This window comes from Phascolarctos cinereus, unplaced genomic scaffold, assembly GCF_003287225.1.
Source record: "Phascolarctos cinereus isolate Bilbo 61053 unplaced genomic scaffold, phaCin_HiC Scaffold_5;HRSCAF=322, whole genome shotgun sequence".
In the NCBI taxonomy this organism is placed as follows: domain Eukaryota; kingdom Metazoa; phylum Chordata; class Mammalia; order Diprotodontia; family Phascolarctidae; genus Phascolarctos; species Phascolarctos cinereus.
The window spans coordinates 216,995,005-217,020,316 of NW_027555958.1; the positions used below are offsets into that span (position 1 = coordinate 216,995,005).

General features: G+C 40.6%; 1 protein-coding gene across 3 annotated transcripts in view; it reads left to right on the top strand.

The window, feature by feature from the left end:
• CILK1 (ciliogenesis associated kinase 1) overlaps window positions 1–25,312 on the top strand; it is a 68,665-nt gene that overhangs the window by 20,502 nt on the left and 22,851 nt on the right. For all 3 annotated transcript variants that reach the window (XM_020993846.2, XM_078155323.1, XM_020993848.2), the window contains 4 exons: window positions 795–874; window positions 17,141–17,273; window positions 18,458–18,629; window positions 22,267–22,434. In XM_020993846.2, the coding sequence (XP_020849505.1) occupies window positions 795–874; window positions 17,141–17,273; window positions 18,458–18,629; window positions 22,267–22,434 (553 nt within the window). The remainder of the gene's footprint in view (window positions 1–794; window positions 875–17,140; window positions 17,274–18,457; window positions 18,630–22,266; window positions 22,435–25,312) is intronic.

Consider the following 25,312-nt stretch of genomic DNA (forward strand, 5'->3'; position numbering starts at 1 on the left):
CTTTTAACTGTTATCAAATCGTTTTGATGATTACTGTTTTATTATGTAGTTTGAGATCTGGTTCCTTCTAGATCCTCTTCTTTCCTGTCATTTTTCATTATTTCTCTTGAGATTCTTGTTCTTTTGTTCCTCTAGGTGGATTTTTAAAATAATTTTTTCATTCTATAAGCTATCCTTTGGTAAATTAGTTTGGATATTATCTCATTGTTATTATCTTGGCATGGCCCAAATATAAGCAATTAATTCCTATCCAAATTAATTAAGTCTTCTTTATTTCTATAAAAATTTTTTTGTAGTTATACTCATATAATTCTTCAGTGTGTTGGTAAGTGGTAAGTAACCCAGATATTTTATACATTCTGTATTGATTTTCAATTAAATTTCTTTTTCTATCTCTTTCTGTTGGGTTTTGTTAGTAACATGCAAAAGGCTTATTTTGTAGATTTATTTTATATGCTGTTACTTTACTGAAGTTAATAATTTCAATTTTTAGTCGAGTCTCTAGGGATCTGTAGATAAACCATCATATATCTGCATAAAGTGATACATTTACCTATACCTATTCCTTCATTTTCTTATTCTTATTTTATTACTATAGGTAGCATAGCAAATATTGGTGGTGACAATGGATAGCCTTGCTTTACCCCTGATATTATTGGAAAGGCCTCTATTATTATATGACTGCTATCTTCACTTCTTGCCTATTATTGTCATAAAAACTCAGTAACAGAGAATATATTTTTATGTGTTAACCTAGACTTACAACTTGATTTTTCTTTCTCTACCTACTATAGAAACAAGTTGTTTCCTGAGTCTGCTATTAGGAATATTATGTACCAGATACTACAGGGACTTGCATTCATCCACAAACATGGTAAGTCATTTGAGGCAATTATTCTTTTGACTCACAGTGAAGTGACATTACCTGGTATCATACATGGAAAGCGTTGGTACTGGATGGCTGAGGCACTGTGGATGGACTTTTGACTCTGTCATCTCCTTGATTCCTGTATTTCTTGCTCATTATTTGTCATGGACCTATTTGCTTACATATCTTATGTTCATGGCCTTTACTATCACCATTGTTTCTCTGTATCCAAGAACTATGACCAATCTAAGGGTACATGGTGCATTAATGAGGAAGCCATAGAATTCATGAATTCCTTTAGGCTCAGGTGTACTATTTAGAGCACTGAGTCTTCTGATTTTGTACATTAGAAATGTAATTCTAGGGCAGCTAGTTGGCACAGTGGATAGAGCACCAGCCCTGGAGTCAGGAGGACTCAAGATCAAATCTGGCCTCAGACACATAACACTTACTAGCTGTGTGACCTTGGGCAAGTCCCTTAACACCATTGCCTAGCCAAAAAGAAAAAAGAAATGTAATTCTTTTTGCCCTTCATTTTCAAGTCAAAATTGTCACTGCAGTTCCTGCACCCACAAATCACAAAATCTCAAGCATTAAAAGGGACCTCGTGGCTATCTCATTCAACACATCATGAAAGAAGCATCTTCTTTACAGGAAATTTAACAAATAGTCATCCAAAATTTGCTTGAAGACCTCTATTGAGAGGCTATCCAGTTCTTCCAGAGGTAACCCATTTCCCTTCTGGGCAGCTTTGCCTATTGGGAAGTTTTTCAGGTTTAGAGTTGCCTCTTTGCAACCTCTACCCATCACTTGGCCCAGTAGGCAGATTTTTATCACCCAACAAGGAGATCTGGCAGCTTGGTAGTAGCAGTGAGGAGCATAGCCAGAATAAATCTGAAAAATAAAATTACCAATCCCATCCTTAATTGCCTCCAGTCTTCTCTTACCTTACGTAGTAAAACCTTCCCCTAATTAATGACTAAAGATGATAAAAATAGATATTATTTGCCTCCCTACACTAAAAAATTCATCATATGATGTTATTAAAATATTGATTTCAAGGACGTATTTTAATTTCTCTACAGAGACAGCTTCTACCTTTCATTAAGCCTACTTGAGGTTCTGCTTTCCCTTTTTTTCTCTCTTCACTCTCTCCTGCCCCTCCCACTCTCCTCTCCTTCCCTTCTTTTATGCCCCTATTCCTCCCTCACTTTCTTCTCTCTATCCCTCTTCCTTCTCTTTCCTCGTCCTCTCCCCTTATCCTTTCTCTCCCCTTCTGCCCTCCTCACTTTCCCTCTGTTCCCTCCCCTCTTCCTCTTCTTTTCATCCTCCTTTCCATTCCCTTCTTCCTCCATCTTCTTCCTCTTCTCTTCCTTTTCCTCCTGTTCTTGCTTCCTTTCCCTTCCCCCTCTTCTTTCCCCTTTCCTCTTCTCTTTCCCCCATCTACTATACTTTCCCCTCTCCCCTTCCATCCTGCTTTTTCTTAAATGCATATTATTGATGCTCTTTGTCTTTATATTACAGATATTTCAAAATCTCCCTCTAGAATAAAACTTTTCTTATGACAAACAAAAATAAGTGGGAAAAAACAGCTGATACATTCACTGCATCTGATACCATACGTATTGTAATACCTTGTGTCCAAGTCTTTGTGACCTCATTTGGGGTTTTCTTGGCAAAGATATTGGAGTGGTTTGCCATTTCCTTTTCCAGCTCATTTTATAGATGAACAAACTGAGGCAAATACAGTTAAGTGACTTGCTTTGGGTCATCCAGTTACAGTTGAACTCAGGAAGATGAGTCTTCCTGACTCCAGGCCCAGCACTCCATGCACTATGGCGCCACCTAGTGGCCCAAGTTGGGAAATACATTTCATTATTTGTTCTACAGGGCCTTCATTGTGCAATGTTATCTGCTTGGTTCTGATTATTTTCATTCCACACTGGTTCATATGAATCTCCCTGCATTTCTCTGAATTCTTCTTATTCATCATTTCTTACTTCATAGTAACAATCCATCACATCAGCCTACAAGCATTTATCAAGTGCCTATGATATTCCAGGTTCTGTGATACGAAGAGGAAATTCAAACTGTCTTTGTTCTCAAGGAATTTTTATGCTGTCTGAGAAGTCAACATGTACACATACAAATACAGACAAATGCAAGTTGATTTTCTGGGAGGTGGCACCAGCAGCTGAGGTTATCAGCAAAAGCCTCAGGTGGGAAGTGGTCCTTGACCTAAGCTTTGAAGAAAGCTAAAGATTTTGAGGTGGGATAAGGAAAAAAGGCAATCCAGGTATTTTAGCACATCCGCATCCTGTAATGTTTTAGCCCTTCATTGTTCAGCTGATGGACATCCACCTTGTTCTCTGTATCTTTTTCTGGCTTCAGGCAATGGAGGGTGTCAGGTGTGAAACAAACAGGAAGCTCTCCATCCAGGTCCTGGTGTTGTGGTCTGAGAGGTGGAGACCCCTCCAAGAGTGGCATACAGGATGGGGTGGTCTGGAATGAATTCATAGACTCAAGCTTTCTTTAAGTCAAGTTGGCAGAAAGTTTATTGTTACGCTTTTCAGTGGGCAAGGATTCCTAAGGAACCTGCAAGAGACTGAGGATGGAGCTAGGGTTTATATGGAAAAGGGCATGGGAAAAGAATGCTGGGGAGGCTGATTAGGTCATCTAAAGGTCCAGGTGTCTTTGGGAGCTATGAATGGGAAAGTGCAGGGAGTACACCAGACAGAGAAGGAGATGTCAGAGGCATGGATCTTGGGAATCTGGCAGGAGGAAGAGTCCTTGGGCCAGCCAGGGACAAAACTCCTTGGGCCAGACAAGATACCCCTCTCTCTCTGTCCTGATTAGACAATGCTCTGTAACAAGGGAAAGTTTTTTCACAAGACAGGAGCTTACTGAGGAATTGGGAGGCTTCCAGAGACATGATTTTAGGGCTGGGGCCTGAGCAGCCCAGCTTTGTGTAGCTGCACTAGGGAGAGAGATTAGGGTTTGCTGGGGGCCCACTCGTGAGTAATTGCTAGGCACAGTGTCCTTGGGCTGGGGAGAAATTGTCAGAGACAGTGTTTCTGAGACTAGGGAGAAATTGGGATCCAAGTACAAGCACAAGCACCCTGTCACTGGTACACAGATGTCTCTGATTTAGATAAATTTTTAGCCTTGTCTGAAAAAAAATGACGTAACGTATACTGGTGGTTAGAATGCTGTGCTTGGAGACAGAGCAGACCAAATTCAAGTCCTGCCTCTGAAGCTAGCTAGCTTTGTGACCCTGGACAAGTCATTTAGCAAAGTATAGTTTTTGGCAACTCCCAATAACTTATTTACTAAGACACAAGATTGTTCACAATCTCCTTGGTGGAAGGAGTTCCCCACACTGATAGTTCCCTACCCCAATGAAAACACAGATGGTTTGTACCTTTGTGTATTAGCAAAGATCACAGGGAAAAAGTGTGCCAATTTTTTTTAAAGATTGTGATTATATGAGAATTCGCAGTATGTTTTTTAAAGTTTTATTTTTTCCTTTTGTTTTTGCACCGTAGTTACTTCCTCATTCCAAGAGTAACCCCTGCTACTCCCCTCTCCATTGAGCCTTCCCCAGAAATTAATAAAAATAGTTAAGCAAAACCAGTCTCCACAACACCTCTGACAACATTCCATACCCCCAGTCCTCCATCTCCTCCAACAAAAAGAGGGCACTGCATTTCTTCATTTCTTCTCTAGAGACAAAATTGGTCAATCTAGTTGAATATTGTTCTGTTATTTTCATTTATATTATTGTATCATTGGGGAACTTTATTTTCCCTTAAGCCTACTAATTTCACTCCTTGTCAGTTGATACAAGTAATAATAATTAATAATCATAATAATAGCCAGCATTTTTATCATTCCTACTATGTTCCAGGCATTGTACTAAATGCTTTACCAATACTAACTCATTTGATCTTCCCAATAACCCTGGTAGGTAGGTGCTTTTGTTATCCCCATTTTACAGTTGAGGAAACTGAGGCAAACAGAGGTTAAGTGACTGGTCTGACATTGCACTGGCAGTAAGTGTGTTAGTAAGACACTTAACTAGGGCTGGATTTAAACTTAGGTCTTATTGACTCCAGGCCCAGCACTCACCAACTAGGAGCCTCTGTCTTCTCATATTTCTCTGAATTCTTCTTACAGTGAAATAGCATTACAGCATTGAATTGTATGTGATTTTAAAAACAAAGGGAGGGAAAGAAAGTCAATTTAAATAGTATGGGACTTTTGCAGTCATTCATTTAATGAGTAGTATCCCTTGGATTGAGCATGAGGTGGGCAAGCCTTTGCTATTCTTCCATCAGTCTGCATTGCTGTGTTCTTATTAGTGTATGCATGTCTCCACACCAAATGTGATCTACAGTCCCTTTCTCATCCTACCGTAGACCAGGGGTGGGGAACCTGCAGCCTCGAGGCCACATGTGGCCTTTTACTAAGTTCATGTCACAGTTGGTTGAGCCCTTCCGCAATCATTAGACATCTACACTGACTTTGGTTCCCAGGATGCTTTGTCACACAGTCACATACCTTCTTCTCTCTGCTGCACCATGGACCAAGAGAGGACCCAGAGAATTCAAAGGGAACATAGCAGGGGTCTTGTAACAGATCAGGAATGCTGGGAAGGCCAGGGAAGGCCAGGAAAGGCTGTCTTCTCATTTGCACTACCACTTTAAGCAGAATGAAGAATAAATTGCCTATGGCAGGGGCGGGGAGCCTATAGCTTGTTGCACCACTTAGCTGCCTCTAAATGAACTTTGCATATTGCAGTGGGCTCCTTAGAGGGATATAAGATACTGGGAAAAGTCTTGAGGAAGGAGGACGATTTGCTGTTTCACTGAGTGAACTGCCTAGGATCTTGTCAAGTCTCTGCGAAGGTACCCAGAATTGGAGTAACACGCCATTGTGGCCAAAAGCACTCTGCAGTAATTTGCAGTGGCTACACATTTAACCAGAGGGAGAATGTAGTAGATGGTGACAGTAGCATTGTTTTGGGTGCAGATGTAAAATTCTATATACAGAATGTGAAAAAGGTTAATTTTCCTCATGTCTCATTGGTGAGAACTTTTCCTAGCACTTATGATGTCCTTAATCAGGTGTGGCTTTCTTGCCTCATTCTTGGTTGCCCCATTGACACTATATTAGGGTGTTTGATTTGCAACCAGTTCATGCTTCTAGGTCACGTGCTTGGACTTGGCATTTTTAAAAGGAGAGAAGAGACAAGAGGACCCAAAGAACCAGATCTGAGAAGTCAAACAGAGAAAGAGCCAGTTGGAACCACCTGGACTTCATTCTCTGACCATAAAGAAACCCATGTACACCTGCAATGTCTAGAAGGAACCATGTGTGTTCATGATCAAGTGGCAGATGAAAAGTTCCATTTGATTCTTGGGTTTGGGAAGCTATAGGAGCAAGGAACAGCTAGAGATAGAATGTGTATAGGGCAGAACAAACCCGCATCTTGCTCTTCACTAATACTTTCAGTTACATGGACTCTGCTGGTTTGGGCAAAGTGCTCTGACCGTCTAGAAACCATAAGTGTTTTCCTACATGTAAGGAGGTTCTATTCCTTTTTTTGTTTGTTTCTCTTTTTTAAACAGTATTTTATTTTTTCTAATTATATGTAAAGATAGTTTTCAACATTCATTTTTTATAAGATTTTGAGTTACAAATTTTTCTCCCTCCCTTCCTTCCCCCTTCCCCAAGAGGGCAAACAATAATCATGTTAAACCTATTTCCACATTAGTCATGTTGTGAGAGAAAAAACCAGAACAAAAGGAAAAAAACCATGAAAAAAAATACACAAAAAAGTGATAATAGTATGCTTCGATCTGCATTCAGCCTCCATAGTTCTTTCTGTGAATGTGAATAGCATTTTCCATCATGAGTCTTTTGGAATTGTCTCGGATCATTGTATTGCTGAGAAGAGCTAAGTCTGTCATAGCTGATCATCGCACAATGTTGCTGTAACTGTACAATGTTCAAGAAGGTCCTATTCCTAAGATAGATGTACTCTCCCTGGGAGGGTGAGGCCTACAAGAGAGGGAGGGAGAGTTGTCTTGACTGTTTGAGGGCCTCGGTGTTAACATTTTATATTTTTAACTTTTGGTTCGGCTAACTAAATTCTCCTGTGTTCCAAATATTATTAGCCTGACTGCTTTTGAGAAATAGTAGGATCTTTTTTGTAGCAAAGATCTAAGCATTACATTCCAAGTGGAAAGTGTGGGCCAGAGCAAAGAAAGCTAAATACTGATTTTTCCAAGGGAAACCAACTAGAGTGATATGTTAGGAGATACATCCCAAGATAGAACCTAGTTCTGATTTGTGTAAACGAGGTTTTTTTGGCCACAGGTTACTTGCAGAAAACTGTTCCTGACCTAGCATCTGTGTGAAAGATGAGGAATGGGTGCATTTGGAACTTCTATAATGTGTTTTTAAGAGTTTAGAAGAAGAGGATTGGAAATGGGAAGACATGAACAAGGTATAGAAGCTTATTTCAGAGGGGTTGAAAAGGAAAGCCAGGGCAGCTGGGTGATGCAGTAGATGGAGCTCCAGCCTTGGGGTCAAAAGGACCTAAGTTCAAATCTGGGCCTCAGACACTTGACACTTACTAGCTGTGTGGCCATGGGCAAGTCCCTTAATCCCATTGCCTATCCAAAACAAACAAACAAAAAAAAATAACAGTTATTTCCAAATATGTCCCTCCCACTAATCACTGGACCTTCCTTTCTAACAAAGCAAAACAGTTCAGCAAAACCAACTGACAAAAGTGACATCAGCGTCAAGTGACAACATACAAAATATTTCACACCTTTAGAAAGGCAATGATAAAACAACAACAATGATGAGGATGATGTTAGCTAGCATGTATTTAGTGCTTACTATGTGCCAGGCACTTTCCAAATATTATCTCATTTGATCCTCACAATAACCCTGGGAGGTTCAGTACTGTTATTATTATCCCCATTTTACAGGTGAGGAAACTGAGGCAAAGAGAGGTTAAGTAAGCCCAGGGTCACATAGCTAGTAAATGTCTGAGACCACATTGGAACTCAGGCCTTCTTGACTTCAAGCCTGACACTCTATGAGATGGATGTGAATTCTGCAGGTCTGATATCCTTTGAAAATTAATGGTAAGTTTTCAATGAGGCCATATTGATTTAGTCTTTGGTAAGAATCATTAAGGGGCAGCTAGGTGTCAAAGTGGATAGAGTGTCCAGCCTGGAGTCAGGAAGATTCATTTTCTTGAATTCAAATCTGATCTTAGATACTTCCTAGCTGTGTCACTTAACCCTGTTTTCCTCAGTTTCCTCATCTGTAAAATGAGCTGGAGAAGGAAATGGCAAATCACTCTAGTACCTTTGCCAAGAAAACCCCAAATGGGGTCACAAAGAGTTAGACAAAACTAAACAACAACATAAATCATTAAATCATAGACTTGCAGCTAGAAGAGACCGTACAAGTCATTTAATCCCATGCCTTCATTTTATAGATGAGTAAACCTGAGGCCCAGAGATCAAAATTAACTTAGGGATCATAGGATCACGGATCTAGAACTGGAAGTAGCCTGAAAGGCCATCTGTTTCAAGCACCTTATTTTTATAACTGAGGAAACTGAGATGTATATAAGTTAAATGACTTGCCAGGGTCTCCTAGCATCATGGATCTAGAACTGGAAGAAGCCTCAAAGGCCATCTGTTTCAAGCACCTTATTTTTATAACTGAGGAAACTGAGATGTACACAAGTTAAATGATTTGCCAGGGTCTTCTAGCTAACAAGTCCCAGAAGTGGGATTTGAACCTTGGTCCTCTTTCTCCATAGCTAGTCCCCAGTTTACTCCATCATACATCATCTCAGTTCGTAAGGAGGAGAGCTTAGATTTAAACTCAGGTCTGACTCTAAATCCAGCCCTCTTTTTACCACTCCACCCTGTCTTCCTAGGGTATATGCAAATTGATAATAATTCCTCTTATCCCTTATTGCTGTGTTGAGACTTGGTGGAAAAATCAAGACCAGAACGGCTTACAGAGTCAAGCTCTCCTGGGTCTCATGTCTCCTTGTTACCTCTTCCTCAGTGTGAGAAAGTACACCCTGTCCCTGGTGAATAGACTCCTTTGAGAGAGCAGAACCATCCTACTGCCAGTTGCCATAGCTGTAAGTTCATGTCACTGATGTGTTTTTCCCCCACTGGAAGTGAAAACATAGCCTTACTTTAAGGCCACTGAAAAATGTCAGAGCACTTGTCTGTTGGCGGCATTAAATATGTAAATTGTACCACATGGCCACAATCTGCCAGACTGAAGGGTTGGCTCATAGACTGAAGGTACTCATGAAAGCATGACATGATTTAGGGGATACTTTTTTTTGTACTCTGTTGGGAGTAAGGTCTTATTCAGCCCTGACTTATTGGATGACCTTGAGTAAGACGTGGAGAGGCAGTGGAATCACATGATTTGGATCTGCATCCTGGCTCTGCCACTGAGTGCCCTGGTGACCTTGGGGCAGCAAAATAACTTAACCTCTTTGGACCTCAGCTTCCTTCATCTGTAATATGAGTGGATTGGATTGTCGTTTGGTTGTTTTTCAGTCGTGTCTGACTCTTTGTAGCCCCATTTGGGCTTTCTTGGCAAAGCTACTGGAGTGGTTTGCCATTTCCTTCTCCAGCTCATTTTACAGTTGAGGAACCTGAGGCAAACAGGTTAAGTACCTTGCTCAGGATCACACAGCTAGTAAGTGTCTGAGGCTAGATTTGAATTCAGGAAAATAAGTCTTCCTGATTAGGTTATCTTTAAGGCTTTCAATCTGTCCTGTTTCCCTAAGTCTTCTCTGTGCTTTAGTTCCTTCCCATGTAAGGTGGGAATAGTATCTGCATTTCTTTCCTCTCAAGGATGTTGTGGGTGCAAATTGAGCAAAATAGTTGTAGAAATACATCTCCATAATAAGGTGGTGTATAAGGTGTGCTCTATAAATAGGAATACCATATCTCTTTTCCATATGCCCTGCAGTGGATATCTTTTCCTACCAGCATCGCCTACTTGATGTGACATTGGTGGAGGGAAAAGTTTTCTCTGTCATTTGGCGTTTTGCTTGCCTGGTCATGAATAGAATAACTACACACATTAACTTCCTGCCAGGATGATAGGGAAGTCTATCAGCGTCCGTGAAATCAAAACTAATGTCAGTCCACACTTTCTAGATGGCAGGTTACCTTTTGAGAGCAGGAAGACTCTTCCACTTTGTTGTTGAGTAGGAGGTGATATAGTGAGTGTTGAGGGTGGCTTTCCTGAATCTGGTGCTCCCAAGATGGAAGATGCTTTAGGTGATAGGTAGCATGGTGCGGGGGTGTAGGGGCATTCCTGAAGGACTAGCACCTTTGATGTGAGCCCTTTCCAGGGCTCCTCATCTGCCTTTGATGTCCACCTGGCATTCACGTCTCACCTGTGGCTCCAAGAAGCTATAGCGTGAAATGACTGACCAAAAACAAGTCACTTAGCCTCCTGGTTGGTGTTGTTCATTCCTTTTCAGTCATGTCAGTCTCTTTATGATCCCATTTGGGGGTTTTCTTGGCAAAGATACTGGAGTGGTTTGCCATTTCCTGCTCCAATTCATTTTGCAGATAGGAAACTGAGGCAAACAGAGTTAAGTGACTTGCCCAGGGTCACACTGCTGGTAAATGTCTGAGGCCGGATTTGAACTCAGGAAGAGGAATCTTCCTGACTTCAGGCCTGACTCTGTATCCATTGTGCCACCTCCCTGCCCCTAACCTCCTCGGGTGTTTCTTCTTATTTTATAGCTTTTATAACTGAAGACTGAAGAGGGGTGAAGTCACTTGCCCAAAGATCACAAAACATGTTAGTGACAAAGTAGAAACAAAACCCTAGACATAGTGATGATGATTGGGGGTTTTGTTGCCATGTCTCTTCTTGTAGCACCTCTGGTGTGAGGTCTTGCTGAGCCCTGCAGGGCTGCTCATCCACCTTTGTTGTCCGCCTCTCACTCAACTCTCCCCTGTGACTCCAAGAAGCTGTAGCATGTGCATGGCCACACTCTGGTAGAACCATTTCAGCAGATGGGCTAAACCAGGTTGAGAGGAACTGACAGGCCTCAGACCTTGCAGTGAGTTAGGGGGATGTCTACTCCAAACATGCACATAAAGACTTCCTCTGGTAGATTGGGTGGCTGAGAACAATTTGCTCCAGTGGCCATGAAGGCAGGTGAAGCCGGCACTGTGGAGTGCATAGAGCTTGGTCAGACGTTGAAGATGCCAGGATCGTGTGCTGGATCGCGGGCCACTGCCAGTAGCCTTGACTTTTGTCCTGCCACTGAACTTTGGTGACTCTGGAAGAGGGGAGTGAGGCTGATGACTGTGCAACTCTGCTTCATTTAAATCGAGTTCATGTATGAGTCAAGGTATCACCCCATGATGTCATTGGTACTCTTCGAAAACAGAGGACAGAAACCAGCAATGGCATGGTGTGAGAGAGAGCCCTACATTTCAGGTCAGGCAGATCAAACCCTACCTCAGACATTTACTAGCTGGGCAAGTTATTTAACACTTCTGTGCCTTGCTTTTCTTGTCTGCCAAAGGAGGGATTGAGGAATTTGATGGCCCATCTCTAAGGTCCCTGACAGCTCCAGATCTATGATCGATAATGCAAAGTCATCACGGGGAAAGGAAACCAAAGAGTGCAGCATCCCTTCTGTTGCTGCACTTGAGATCATTAACACATGAACAATTTGGCAATTCTGCCCTACAGAGAATGGGACTGAGGGAGAGGTCTCGGACCTGGTTGCTGCTCTTTAAAATTTATGAGCGTGGGGGTGGACAGAAGCACATGCACTGCTGTGTAATAGAAAGAATGCTGGACAGAAGCCCAGATTTCTAGAATATTCTAGTTTTTCCACTTTTGCTCACTGTGTGACTTGAGGTTAGCTATTTGGTGTCTCTGAGCATTGGCTTCTTCATCTGTAAAGTGAATATGTCATCCTCAGCTCTACCTACATCATTGGTTTGTTGGAAAGAATAAGTAGGATAGTGTATATGAAAGTGCTTTGTAAACTGTAAAGTACCCTGCAAATGCAATTAATCTCTAGTCCTAGCAGCAGTCATCATTATTATCACATGGATTGTTACTGCTGCAAGGGGTTTTAAAGATTATTCTAACCTATTTACTTTAGGGAAAAGAAGCTAGGGTCCACCCTGGGGAAATGACTTGCCCCAGGTCACACATGCAAAGATAGTGACAAAGCAAAGATTAGAATCCAGGGCTCCTGAATCTCATACATTGCCCTTTGCCTGTACATGATAATGTCTTCCTAGGATTATCATTACTATCGTTATCATAATTATTTTTATTAAAGCATCCTTGTGCATTTCATTAGTAGTTACCCCTTCTACATTGGAGGTGTTAGGGGCATGGCACCCCTGAAATCTGAAAAATCCGTGTAAAATTTTTTGGCCCTCCTTTAGTACCAGAGAAGTCGGAATTTTTTCTTTTTCTTTTATGGGGTGTACCTTATTGTAAAATTTGGGTTAAGTATTTGGTCATAGGCTCTTTGTTGTCTGCTGGCCTTCGCATGTCATCTGCAACTTCTGCAAAAGTCCTCCAAAATTCCCATTTAATTTTTTATGCCAACCTGTGATATACTGAAATCTCAGTGGGGAAAGTTGCGATGTGGGAGGGATAACTGTACAGGGAATTCCTAGTGAGATCAGCTCTCCTTTACAACTTACACTCTTAAAGAGTTAGGTACCTGGGCCACAGAGAGATTAAATTTCTTGTCCAGGGTCATGCAGCTGTATCAGAGGCTTGACTTGAACCTGATGCCAAAGCTGGATTTTTATCCATTTTACCACAATGACTCGTTATCATCAGTATTATTAACTACTGGCCTTTAGGAATTTGTGTAACATTGAGACCAAATATATAGCCGACATATATCTATTTCAGCCCATTAGTCTACTATACAGTCTCTTTTATGATGTTCTTTAATTTTTGCTTTTTTTTCCACCCTAATATGTGATTGACCTGAAGTAAATTCTAATCCTGTTTATACCTGACCTGAAGTGAATTCTAATCCTGTTTACACAGGAATTTGTGAGAACCTAGAGTCCTCATTCTAGCCAACAACAAATCCCATTTTGGAGTAGGATTGAGGATGGTCTTGAATGAAGCAGAGAAGAGGTCTTGGCAAAAGGGAAGGGGGTAGTATCTAATAGTCCTGGATGGTGGTCTATAATGAGGTTCTATGGCAAGAGTGCTGGTTACTTTGATGTAGGTTACCTAGCTGGGCCTAGATTGGCATCGATAGTGAGGGGGATAATTTAGATGTGAGGTACTACAAGGAGTCAGTAGAAGGCTGAAGGCAAGAAAAATGGCATGATAATCTTGACCTAACCAGAGAGGAAGAAGATAGCAATAATCAGAGCCTCAGCCCACAATTTAGCTGAGGGAATTAAAAGGTAAAAATGTGTGCATTTAATGATATTATCCATATGACTCAATATTCTGTGTCTTCTTAATTCATTTAATGTGTTTGTCTTTGTTATTAAATAATCATACCCTAATTTGCTTACCTCCCTTATGGTTTACAGTGTGTTTTTACATATGTTATCTCATTTAATCATTCCCCACCTCCTTCCCTGCAAATAAAAACCAGCCCTGTGATATAGTTTAGCACAGAGGTTGAGTGATTTGACTGAGGTTAGACAGCTGGTAAGTGGCAGGCTTGGTTTAGAGCCCACCTAGATCTAGCAGCCAAGTCTAGAACTTTTGAATCTAAGTTCAGTGCATTTTCCAGTATGTTGCTTTACCTGTTCAATAAGGATATCTATCATTTCCTTTTCATAGTATCAGTCAATAAACATTTATTAAATTCCTGCTGTGTACCAGGCAATATGCTAAAACACAATGGTGTTTAAAGGCTCATCAAGAAAACATCTTTGAATTCCTAAGCCTCCTCTCCAAGATTACCTTATGTATGTTTTGTTAGTGCTTTGTATATCACTATATATATGTATGTATGCATGTTGTCTCCCCCGTTAGGATGTAAGCTGGATAGGAACTGTTTTGCTTTGTCTTTGTAAACAGTGCCTGGCACACAGTAGGTGCTTAATAAATGATTGTTGATTGAATAGTTGTCTAAAAAGAGTTAGAAATTGTGTCACCATAATAGTAATAATAGTAATAGTTCACATTTATATAGGACTTTAAAGGTTTGCAGAGTACTTTACATGTCATGTCATTTGACCCTTACGACAATCCTTTGAAATAGATACTGTTATTATTCTTCCCATTTTACAGATGAGGAAACTGAAATTGACAGCTTACCCTGGGTTACACAGCTAATAAGTCCCCGAGTTGTAGTTGTAAACTCAGATTTTCCTGATGCGTAGTCCAGCAATCACTCCACTGGTCCATCTTGCATTTCAATATGAGTGAAGGCCTATGAGAGTCCCCTCAGAAGTATAAACAATCAGGAATTGTTCTTTAACTCCTCATAATTTTACACATTCTTTAGCTAATTCCAAGAGAGGAGTGGACAATCAGGCCTTCAAGGATATCACATGAAACAGGGTTATTCTGAAGGACAAAGAGTATAGGGACAATTATACTCATTGTTAGAACATATGTCTCTCATATCTCTGGTAGGCGTTGATAACCTTCGTTTAGTTATGTTAGTAATGCAGCAGCCACATTTTCTTACTGAAACCATCTCATCCGTATCAGAGTTCTTTTTCTTGGCAATGTATAAGAGGCCCTTCATAAATATTACCCAAACTATTACTGTCTGAATTTGGTCAGTGTAGTAGGCAAAGGCCTGCCACTTCTGAGTGTCAGTAAATGAAATCACCAAGAGAAGGAGGCAAGAACAGAACCCCAGGGAATGCTTACATTTCAAGAATGAGAGAAGGAAGAGGTCTAATTATGAAGAGACAAAGAAAGAATGTGCAGAGAGTTGAAGTGGCCACGGTAGCATGGTGTCATGGAGGACAAAAGAAAGGCTATTGAGAAGGAATGGTCATTCCTGTCTAAGTTTTCTAGAAAAGGCAAGGAGGATGAGGACTGATAAAAGACTTGGGTTTACCAAAGTTTTAAAAACACATGTTTAAAAAAAATGTTTTCACATGCAACTGGGAAATAAGAAATACAGGAAATGGGATACAGAAGTCTATCCTGCCCTACAGGAAAATAGAAGGGGGAAGGGGATAAGAGAAGTGGGGGGAGAGATAGAAGAGAGGGCAGACTAGGGGAAGGCGTATTCAGAATGCATGCCATCTTGGGGGGGGTGAGATGGGGTGAAAATTTGGAACTCAAAATCTTGTGGAAGTAAATGTTGAAAACTAAAAATAAATTAATTTATATATTTAAAAAAAAAAAGACGGGTTTGACACCTCAACCTGATTGGTGACTTGTGAGAAAACAGCTTCAGTAGAATGTAGGAGCAGATAGCAGGTCGCTCCATGGCACAGTGGATAGAGTGCTGGGCCTGGCGTCAGGAAGACTCATCTTCCTGAATTCAAATCCGGCCTCAGACACTTGCTAGCTGTATGACCCTAAGCAAGTCACTTAACCCTGTTTGCTTCAGCTTCCCCATTTGTAAAATGAGCTGGACAAGGAAATGGCAAACTACTTCAGTATCTTTGCCAAGAAAATCCCAAATGGGGTCATGAAGAGTTGGACATGTCTGAAAGACAACTGAATAACAACACCACCAAAGGAGAGGATAACAGATTGAAGGGGGTAGAGGAGTGACTGGCTGGTAAGGAAGTACAGATGGTAAGTATAGGTGGCTCACTAGAAGGCAAGAAATAGGAATAAGCATTTATCAAACACCTGCTATGTGCCAGGCACTGTGCTAAGCACTTTACAAATATTATTTTTATGTGCTACGCCCTAACCACCCTGAGAGGTAGGTGCTATTAGTATCTCCATTTTACAGATGGGGAAACTGAGTCAGAGAGGTTAAGTGACTTGCCCAGAGTCGTACAGCTAGTAAGTGTCTCAGGCCAAATTTAATTCAGGTCTTCCTGATTCTAAGCTCAATACTCTATGCCACCTAGCTGCCTCTATTAGAGACTGTTAGAGCAGCCACAAAGTATAAGACTCCTACTGAAATACAGCTTGGAGAAATGGACAGAACTCTAGACTTGGAATCTGGAGAACCTCACTTTGAATTCTACTTCAGACACTTACTAGCTGTGTGATCCTGGGCAAGTCACTTAACCTCTGTTTGCCTCAGTTTCCACATCTGTGAGATGGGAGTAGTGATAGCACTGCTTCCTTACAAGATTGTTGTGAGGAACATAGGGGGTAACATGCATAAAGTGCTTTGCAAACCTGAGAGCACCATGCAGATTTGAGCTATTATTACAAGTGAGGAAACTGAGTCCCAGAAAGGTCCTGCCTCAGACCACCCAGGCAGAGATGGGATTCTTTTTTATTTACCTCAGTGGTTACTTTACCACTTCAATCAAAACAAATTAAAAATGTGAAATGTTATATAACTTATAGAAGTATATGCCAGAATGTACCAAAAGCATTATAGAATAGGGTATGTCCTTAAATCCTGTCCTTTCTTTAAGGACTGGCTTAGCTATAGCCAGAAGAGCAGAATAGGTATGCCATATTCTGTGCTGGTCTGTCTGTTAGGGAGTGACCTATCAGTTTCCTGTAGACAGATGGCTTTTTCATGAGACATTTTAAATCTCAAATTCCTGCCTGATTTGGCTTGGGGAGGATGGGCACAATCTATTCCTTCAGCCTGAGGCTGCATGTAGATATATAAAACAGGTGTTTTTCTGCCTTGTAAACAAAAGATGAGGATGAGACTTGAATGATTTCAGTTTTTGAATTCATTAAGGGCAAATGAATAAAGTGTCTTCTTGCAGAATTCCAAAGAATACCCCACTGTCAATGGGGTAATGCATATAGTGTTTGATGACATCCTAGATTTATAGATACAGTATATAATGAAGCTTATGATTACTGTTAAACTTATTCTTGAAGCTGCAGTAAGACTTTTGGCACACAAATGCATGTCTGTGTGTGTGATATATGTGTTCATTGATATCCATGCATGTGTGCATTATACATGTGTACATGTGTGTGTGCATGTGTATGTATAGGTTCACATGTGTACAGCACACATGAATATACATGTACACATAATGCAGAAGTTACACAGATATGAAATCCTAACATAAATTGCATGTGGATTATGTTTTATTCTTCCTGTAGGTTTCTTCCATAGAGACTTAAAACCTGAAAACCTCCTTTGCATGGGACCAGACCTTGTGAAAATAGCTGACTTTGGATTAGCCAGAGAAATCCGGTCAAGACCTCCTTATACGGACTACGTGTCTACAAGATGGTGAATACTGTTTGTTGTCTCTCAAATACATAAAATTATTTTTCTTTAAATGAAGAACCATCAATGTAAGGATAACATTAAAGTTGTCATGCTATAGTCACATGAACATTTTGTATACTTTGAATAGACATTACCTCATACAGAATACATAGTTCATGTACATTTTCTGTGAAGGGCATTTTTTTCTTGGTTTATCTATATGTATAAATAATATTTTTAGAGGTAGCTAGGTGGCGCAGTGAATACAGCACCGGCCCCTCAGGAGGACCTGAGTTCAAATCCAGCCTCAGACGAAACACTTGACACTTACTAGCTGTGTGTGACCCTGGGCAAGTCACTTAACCCCAATTACCCCTGAAAAAAAGAAAGAATATTTTTTAGATAAAGCATTTTTGCCTGAAGGCACTTCAGCTGCAGAGATATTTGTCTAGAGTGGTTATGATTCCAGTCATTTGCTTTGCAGACATGTCTGAAATAAATACAAAGAAATTTTGAGGGATCACCCACAGCTCAAGGTATCAGTATAACCTGTAGCCTAGGACTTGCCCAAGACTCTGGGCTCACATTTAAGCTTCTGTTTTTGGCTTATTATACTCACTTGGAATTACTCATAACCCATACAAGCATTCAGCATAGCAAATACATGTAGGGTATGGGACTGCCTTTTTTATACCATGGAAAATTCAAAAGATGTGAAGGGCTTACATGATGTCATAAACAGATACAGAGACATGTACAGCACCGAAGTTGCCCATAAGCTACCCTGGAAGAACACTGGCCATGAAATTTCTGTGGAAGCAACTCTTTGACATTCTAGTGAGTCCCACTCTCCCACGGGCTCCTACACAGCTCCCCAAAGACTCATAGTATCATTCTATGTTTTATACAAAACCTCATAAGAAAAATCGCTTTCCTTAGTGTTGGTACTAATGTGCTGATGCTTAACACAGCCTGAGCCATATCTCACATGATGCAATAAATTTGTCTTGGGTCTTGTCCTTCATTAGGGCCTTGTTCTTTTTCATTAATACATCTCTTGTGGTAAACTGTGACAGGTCTATATTTAACACTTAGCTAGATTAAAAAATTAAATTATAAATTCTTTCATTGGCATTAATCATGTTATTTAATTTTAATTTCAATTAAGCAAAGTAATAGATAGCGATCCATTTTTGTTACCCCAGGTATCGGGCTCCAGAAGTTCTCCTGAGGTCTACCAACTACAGTTCTCCTATTGACGTCTGGGCAGTGGGATGCATCATGGCAGAAGTTTACACACTGCGGCCACTCTTCCCAGGCGCCAGTGAAATTGATACAATATTCAAAATTTGCCAAGTGCTGGGAACACCAAAAAAGGTAATAAAGTGGGATCTAGGTCCATAGATCAAAAGCCATGACGTCCTTGGGCCTCATTTCCTTAACTTTCTGCATCATTAAAAATGATGTTCATCCCATCCTTCTTAAGTTTTCCTCTTCCCTTTACTTCTGTAGCTCTAATCTGGTCCTCCTTCCATTTCTCTGACCATTTTCCTGGCTCTTTTACTTGTCTTCCTCTTCTTCCCCTGACTTATAGGTATTCCCCAAGCCTGAGTCCTCAGCCATCAAATAACTTATCCCTTTAGAGCTGTGGTTTCAACTCTTCCCATTCTCCAGGTGACTCCTATGTCTATCTCTGACTTGTTTCTCTTCTACAGCACCATTTGCACATTTCCACATCCTGCCATCACTTCCAACTCAGGGAATTTAGACTAAACTTCGTCTTTATAGCCAAACCAGGTCCTCTCTCTGATTTCTCTTCATCTAGCAGAGTAACTATACCATTGTTCTTCTTTTTATTTAGGCTTAAATAAAATCTAGCAGTCAAACATTACCCCTCCCTTTTGTTTAACTTCCATATCTAATAAGTCACCAGGTCTTATGAGTCCTTCCTTCATAATGTCTCCTGAAAGCATCATGTCTTTTCTATAACCGTTTCCATCCTAGTTCATCCCAGGTTTCATCATTCTGCCATAATTACTGCAATAATCTCCTAATTTATCTTTCTGACTTTAGGCAGCCAGGTGTCACAGTGCTTAGAGTACCAGACCTGGAAGCAGGAAGACTTAAGTTCAAATCTGGCCTTAGACACTTCCTAGCTATGTGAACCTGGGCAAATCACTTATAACTTCTGTCAGCTTCAGTTTCCTCAACTGTAAAATGTGGATAATAATAACACTTACCTCCTAGGGTTGTTATGAGACTCAAATAAGATAACAGTAAAGCGTTGAGCACAGTGCCTGACACATAGTAGGTGCTTAATAATGCTTGTTCTCTTACCTTCTCCCTTTAATCTCTCTTCCCTCCAGTCCATCCTGCACACTTCCAGAATGCCTTCCTACCTCTTTTCTATCTACTTGAACCCTATGCATCTTTTAAGATCCATTTCAAGTCTACAACTCTTCATGAAGGCTTCCCTCAATAACCTGGTTCATTTTGAATTCTGTTTCTTCCTAACTCTCACAGTCTTTATTTTCTGCAAAAGTAGACATTGCTCTGTGATAATGCAAATATTTTTGTTTCATACTGATGTTTAATTTTTGTCTTGTTATTTTCTGTGTGTGTGTGTGTGTGTGTGTGTGTGTGTGTGTGTACTTCATCTCCCCATTAGATTATAAGATCATTAACTATGAGATTCTGTATTTTTCTTCTTGGTATCACCCCCTTCCAGGAGTACCTAGTTCAGCACTTTGCCCTAAGTGGATGCTTAGTTAGTATTTGCTAAATAAATGAATGAGAGCAAATGAACAATTACTAGATGTTCCCAGCTCTGTGCTGTGATTTTCTTATTGTTGCCTATACCTGACATTGCCAAGTAGTAATCTACCAATAATCTAAAAAGTTCAGAAAACCTTTGAAACCTGTGGCTGCCCCGGGAAGTTTGTGTTGAGTTTGGAACTCAGGAAACTTTTACCTGCTTCAGAAGCTTTCTGGACAGAAGCTATACTCAATCACATAAAATGGTTCCCGTGTTTCCAAATCGTTCTGGAGGTGTTCTATTTATTCCATGCTACTCCCCTTCTTCCTTCCTCTGCTCCCTGGTGGGTTAACCAAACTTGGGAAGAAGGAGAGGAGGCCTCAGTCCATAAATATAGGCTGACATTTAGACTTCAGGATTGGTGATAGAGGTCATCAAAGTTATAGTGAATTCTGGGCATCCTGCAGAGCGTCCAGCATTCATACTTCCATTACTGAACCAACTTAAAAAAACAAAAAGAAAAATGACTGGTCTATTTCCAGCTAGCTGAGATAGTAGTGAGCTATCAGTAGCTGTCAATAGATATAAAGCAGGAGCTGTCAGAAAATACAGAAGAATTGGAATTAGGACAAGCAGTTCTAGACTAGAGAGCTATGGAGGACAGTAGAATGGCTTTGTCACCTGCTTATTTCTCATTCTGGTCCTCCTTCTCCAGTGCCCATAGAAACATTTACTCATTGTTTATAAGGAATAATACTGCAGAACCGTAATCCTCTAAATGGTTTTGGTCATGTTGCAAGGCGTAACACATGATAGCTACACACAATAAAGAACTGCTCTCCAGTTAACCTTGTGTTTGTGTGGGACTGGGATTGCAATCAAAGGACCCAGGTTCAGAGCTAGGCTTTACGTAAACCTTTACTACTTTTGTGCCTTTGGGCAAATCACTTAACTTCTCCAGCAATTAGAGTCATCCTTTAGAAAAGGAGGGGATTTAGACCAGATGGCCCTCAGGGGCCCAGACAGCTAGACATCCCTGAACCAAAGATCTATAGAAATGTTATATTCTCTCACTATAAAATGTGAACAGAGATTGTTTTCTGGATTACCAAATTCCTAACACAATGCCTTGTACCTATTAGGCACTTAATAAATGCATATTGAATTTAATCGAATCTGCATTTAAATTTAATTGAATCATATTGCTAGAGCCTGAGTAGGCTTTAAAATCTGTGCTTGTCCTGTTCTGTTGGTAACAATCACTGGACAGTCATTTATTAAGCACTTATTATGAGCCAGGGCACCCTGCTAGTTGATGGGGTTTTTGTAGACAGAAACAGTACCTGCTCTTAGGAAGTTTACATTCTTTCTAGCTGTGTCTGATTCTCTGTGACCCCATTTTGGGTTTTTTTCTTGAAAGATACTGCAGTGGTTTGCCATTTCCTTCTCCAGTGAAGAAACTGAGGAAAACAGGGTTAAGTAACTTGCCCAGGGTCACACAGCTAGTAAGTGTCTTAGGACAGATTTAAACTCATGAAGAGGAGTCTTCTTGACACCAGGCCCAGCTCTCTATCTACTGCCCCACCTAGCTGCCCATGCTCTCTAAAGGGGCATCTTGAAGGGTTTCTACCATACAACTGTTATGTTAAAACAAAACTAATTGGAGAAATGATCATGGATCTAGACCCAGATGGCACTTTAGAGACTACCTAATCCAACCCCTTCATTTTACAGATGAGGAAACTGAGACTGGGGAAAACGAAGTGACTTTCCCAAAGTTGCATAGAGAGCAGATGTCAGAAGTGAGACTTGAACCTGGGCCCTACAATTCCAGAGTCAGTGTTCTTTCTACTACACTCCCTGCTTCCAGTATCAAATGAGATCATATATGTTAAGCACTTAACAAACCTCAAAGTGCTATTTAAATGCTGGCTACTATTAATTTTCAGGAGCTTTTTTCCATGAGAAAGAAATAAAAAGTTAATGTCCTTTGTCATCTTGTCACCCACGGGTACTTGTCTTGTTACCTATCAAAGCTAGGTAGGAACTTCTATCTAAAATTCTGGGTATGTAGAATGTATGAATCTTCAGGACATTGCTTTGCGATAACTGGTATTTTATTTCATATTGATATTTAATCTCTCTCTTTGTCTGTCTGTCTCTGTCTCTGTCTCTGTCTCTCTCTCTCTCTTGCCCTTTTGCTCTCGCTCTTGCTCTCTTTTGGTCATCAGCTAAGTAAGGTTTTCTTTTTCCTTTCAGAATGACTGGCCTGAAGGATACCAACTTTCTACTTCCATGAACTTCCGATGGCCTCAGTGCATCCCTAACAATTTGAAGACCCTGATTCCAAATGCCAGCAGTGAGGCAATTCAGCTCATGAGAGACTTGTTGCAATGGGATCCCAAAAAGCGACCAACAGCTAGTCAGGTTTTCCTTCATATTCCATGATTCAATACTTTTCTTATGACATATTTCATCATTGATGTGGAGAGTTCTTTCTTGTCGTTTTTACTATTTTTTGTCCAGATCTGTAATTTCATTTCCATCGTCATTGTGGGGGGGGAGGACCTCTTTCCGTCCCCCACCCCCATATGGAAACTACCTCCATTGATTGAGATTGTGATTGACTTGAAGTCTTTGAGAGTCTGATTGGGGCACCGAAGGGTTAAGCAAGTTGTCTATGGCTTACCCAGCTATTATATGTCAGAATCAGGACTTGAATCCCAGGCTTCCTGGCTCTTAGGTTGGCCCTCTATCTACTACACAGTGCTGTGTTTTAACACGAGGAGTAATTTCCACAAACCGAATTAGAATTCCCTTTATTGGTGCTTTGAATGAAAGTTCTATTGAATCTATTATTTGCTCATAGGTGAAGTGTGGTCATTTAAAATATTTAAGTTTACAGTGATTACAGGGACGGTTTCTTGATGCACAAAACGAAAAGTACTGTAGTTGCTCAGAAATAGGGGTATATCATATGATATGTTGTCATATATTAAATAATAATAATAACATAAAAATATTTTATTTTTCTGTTTGGAGAATGTTATAAAGTAGCTCATCACTTCTGAAAGCCAAGATTTCTTGGCTTGTTGTGTTTGTAATAAAACAAAATCTAGGAGCAATACTTCTTGATTTAGGATAATTGCTGGACCCTAACTCTAAGAAGATTCCCTGAGATTTTTAGATATTTAAAATTCTAAAGACAATAACTGTTTCATCTATTAAGTGTATAATGTTGGTTTTATTGGCTTAAACTGACCGAAGCAACTGAGCACACACATATATGTGCTCATTCTTCATAGAAAGAAATAATCTGGGGCAGCTAGGTGTCACAGTGGATACGGCTCCAGCCTTGGAGTCAGAAAGACCTGAGTTCAAATGTGACCTCAGACACTTGACAGTTACTAACTGTGTGACCCTGGGCAAGTCACTTAACCCCAGTTGCCTCACCAAAAGAAAAAAGAAATAATCTGTTCTTTTGGGGGGGGGGGTGGACAGGGACTGGAGGTATAATTTTATTAGTATAAGGAATTTCTGATAAGGAAACCCCCACAACCAATGTGAGGCAGCCCCTGTTCTACAGTTAGTCAAAAATTCATTAAACATTTGTTAATTAAACACCTACTATGTGCCAGATACTGTGCTAAACTCTAAGGATACACAAAGAGGCAGAAGACAAACCCTGCCCACAAGTAGCTCACAATGTGGGCAACAAGCAAACAAATACATGCAAACAAGATATACACAGGATAAAAAGGAGATCATTTTAAAAGGAAAGGCGCTGGAGTTGAGGGGTTGGAGAAGGCTTCCTGTAAGAAGATGGGACTTTGGTTTGGAATTAAAGGAAGTTAGGGAAGTCAGTAGGTGGAGACGAGGAGGGGAGAGCATTACATGCATGGGGACAGCCAGAGAACCAGGAGCTGGAACATCTCATTCACGGAGCAGCAAGGAAGCCAGTGTCACTGGATGGAAGTGAACAAAGGTATAAGGAAACTGGAAGGGGGGGAGGGGAAGTATATTATGAAGGGCTTTGAACATCAAACAGAATTTTGTATTTGATCTTGGAGGTGATAGGGAGCCCCCAGAGTTGACCAAGTAGAGGAGTGACATGGGATTTTTAGGAAAATCCCTTTGGCAGCTGATTGGAGCATAGATTGGTGTGGGGAGAGGCTTGAGGCAATTAGACCTATCAACAATGGTCCACAGGGTAAGTGATAAGGGCCTGATCCAGAATGATGGCCATATCAGAGGAGCAAAGGGGTGTATTTTAGAGATGTTGCAAAGGTGGAATCGGTAGACGTTGGCAACAGACTGGATATGGAGTGTGAGAGACGGTGAGGAGTCAAGGATGACACCTAGGTGGCAAGCCTGAAGACCTGGGAGGATGATGGTGCCTTCTACAGTAATAGGTAATAATACTAGTAAATTAATTAATAAATAGTAAATTAATAGTAAAATACCATTAGGTAGGTGTGAGAAGAGGGTATAAGGGGAAAGATAAGGGTCTACAAGTTAACAGTCTTAGAAGGTCACCAAGGCACTGAGAGGCTAAGGCAGTCATAGATGTGTAGCTGGAAGGGACCTTAGAGGCCACTGAGGCCAACTCCCCCATTTTACATATGAAGAAACTGAGGCCCAGAGTGATTAAGTGACATATACCGAGGATCACACAGCCAGTATGTGTCAGAGGTGGAACATGAACCCAGCTTTTCCTGACTTCAAGACTGGGTCTCCATCCACAACGTCACACTGCTTCCCTGTCATCTTTTCAAAAAGGTCACTATATTGGTTAATCAGGTGAACCTTGTTTTAGTTGTATTTCAACAAGGCATTTGCTAGAGTCTTAAAACCTGTGGATGCTTTGGAGAAATGTGGGCTAGTTAGTAGCATGAGCTTATAGCTAGTTGAGTTGCTATGTACAAAGAGTCCTCATTAATGAATCCTTGTTGGCTTGGAGGGAAGTCTTGAGTAGTATGCCACAGAACTCTCATCAGCCCTGTCCTATTGATTTTTTTTCATCAGTGACTTAGATAAGGCCTTAAAAAAAAAGCATTCACATCAAATTCTCAGAAGACAGATGGAAGGGTTTTGGTTGGATGATGGGAATGATGATTCAGAAAAGGAGTAGATGAATAAAGAAAGTTTTTCTGTCTTTGTTTGTGCCTGGGGTTTACCTGAGGACAACAGATTGTAAGGTAGCTGGAGTGTCTACCTCAAAGAAGTAGCATTTGTATTTGGGAATATTTTTTGCCCTCTTCCTTCCCAGTGTTACCAGGGTGTTACTCAAAACATGAAATATTTT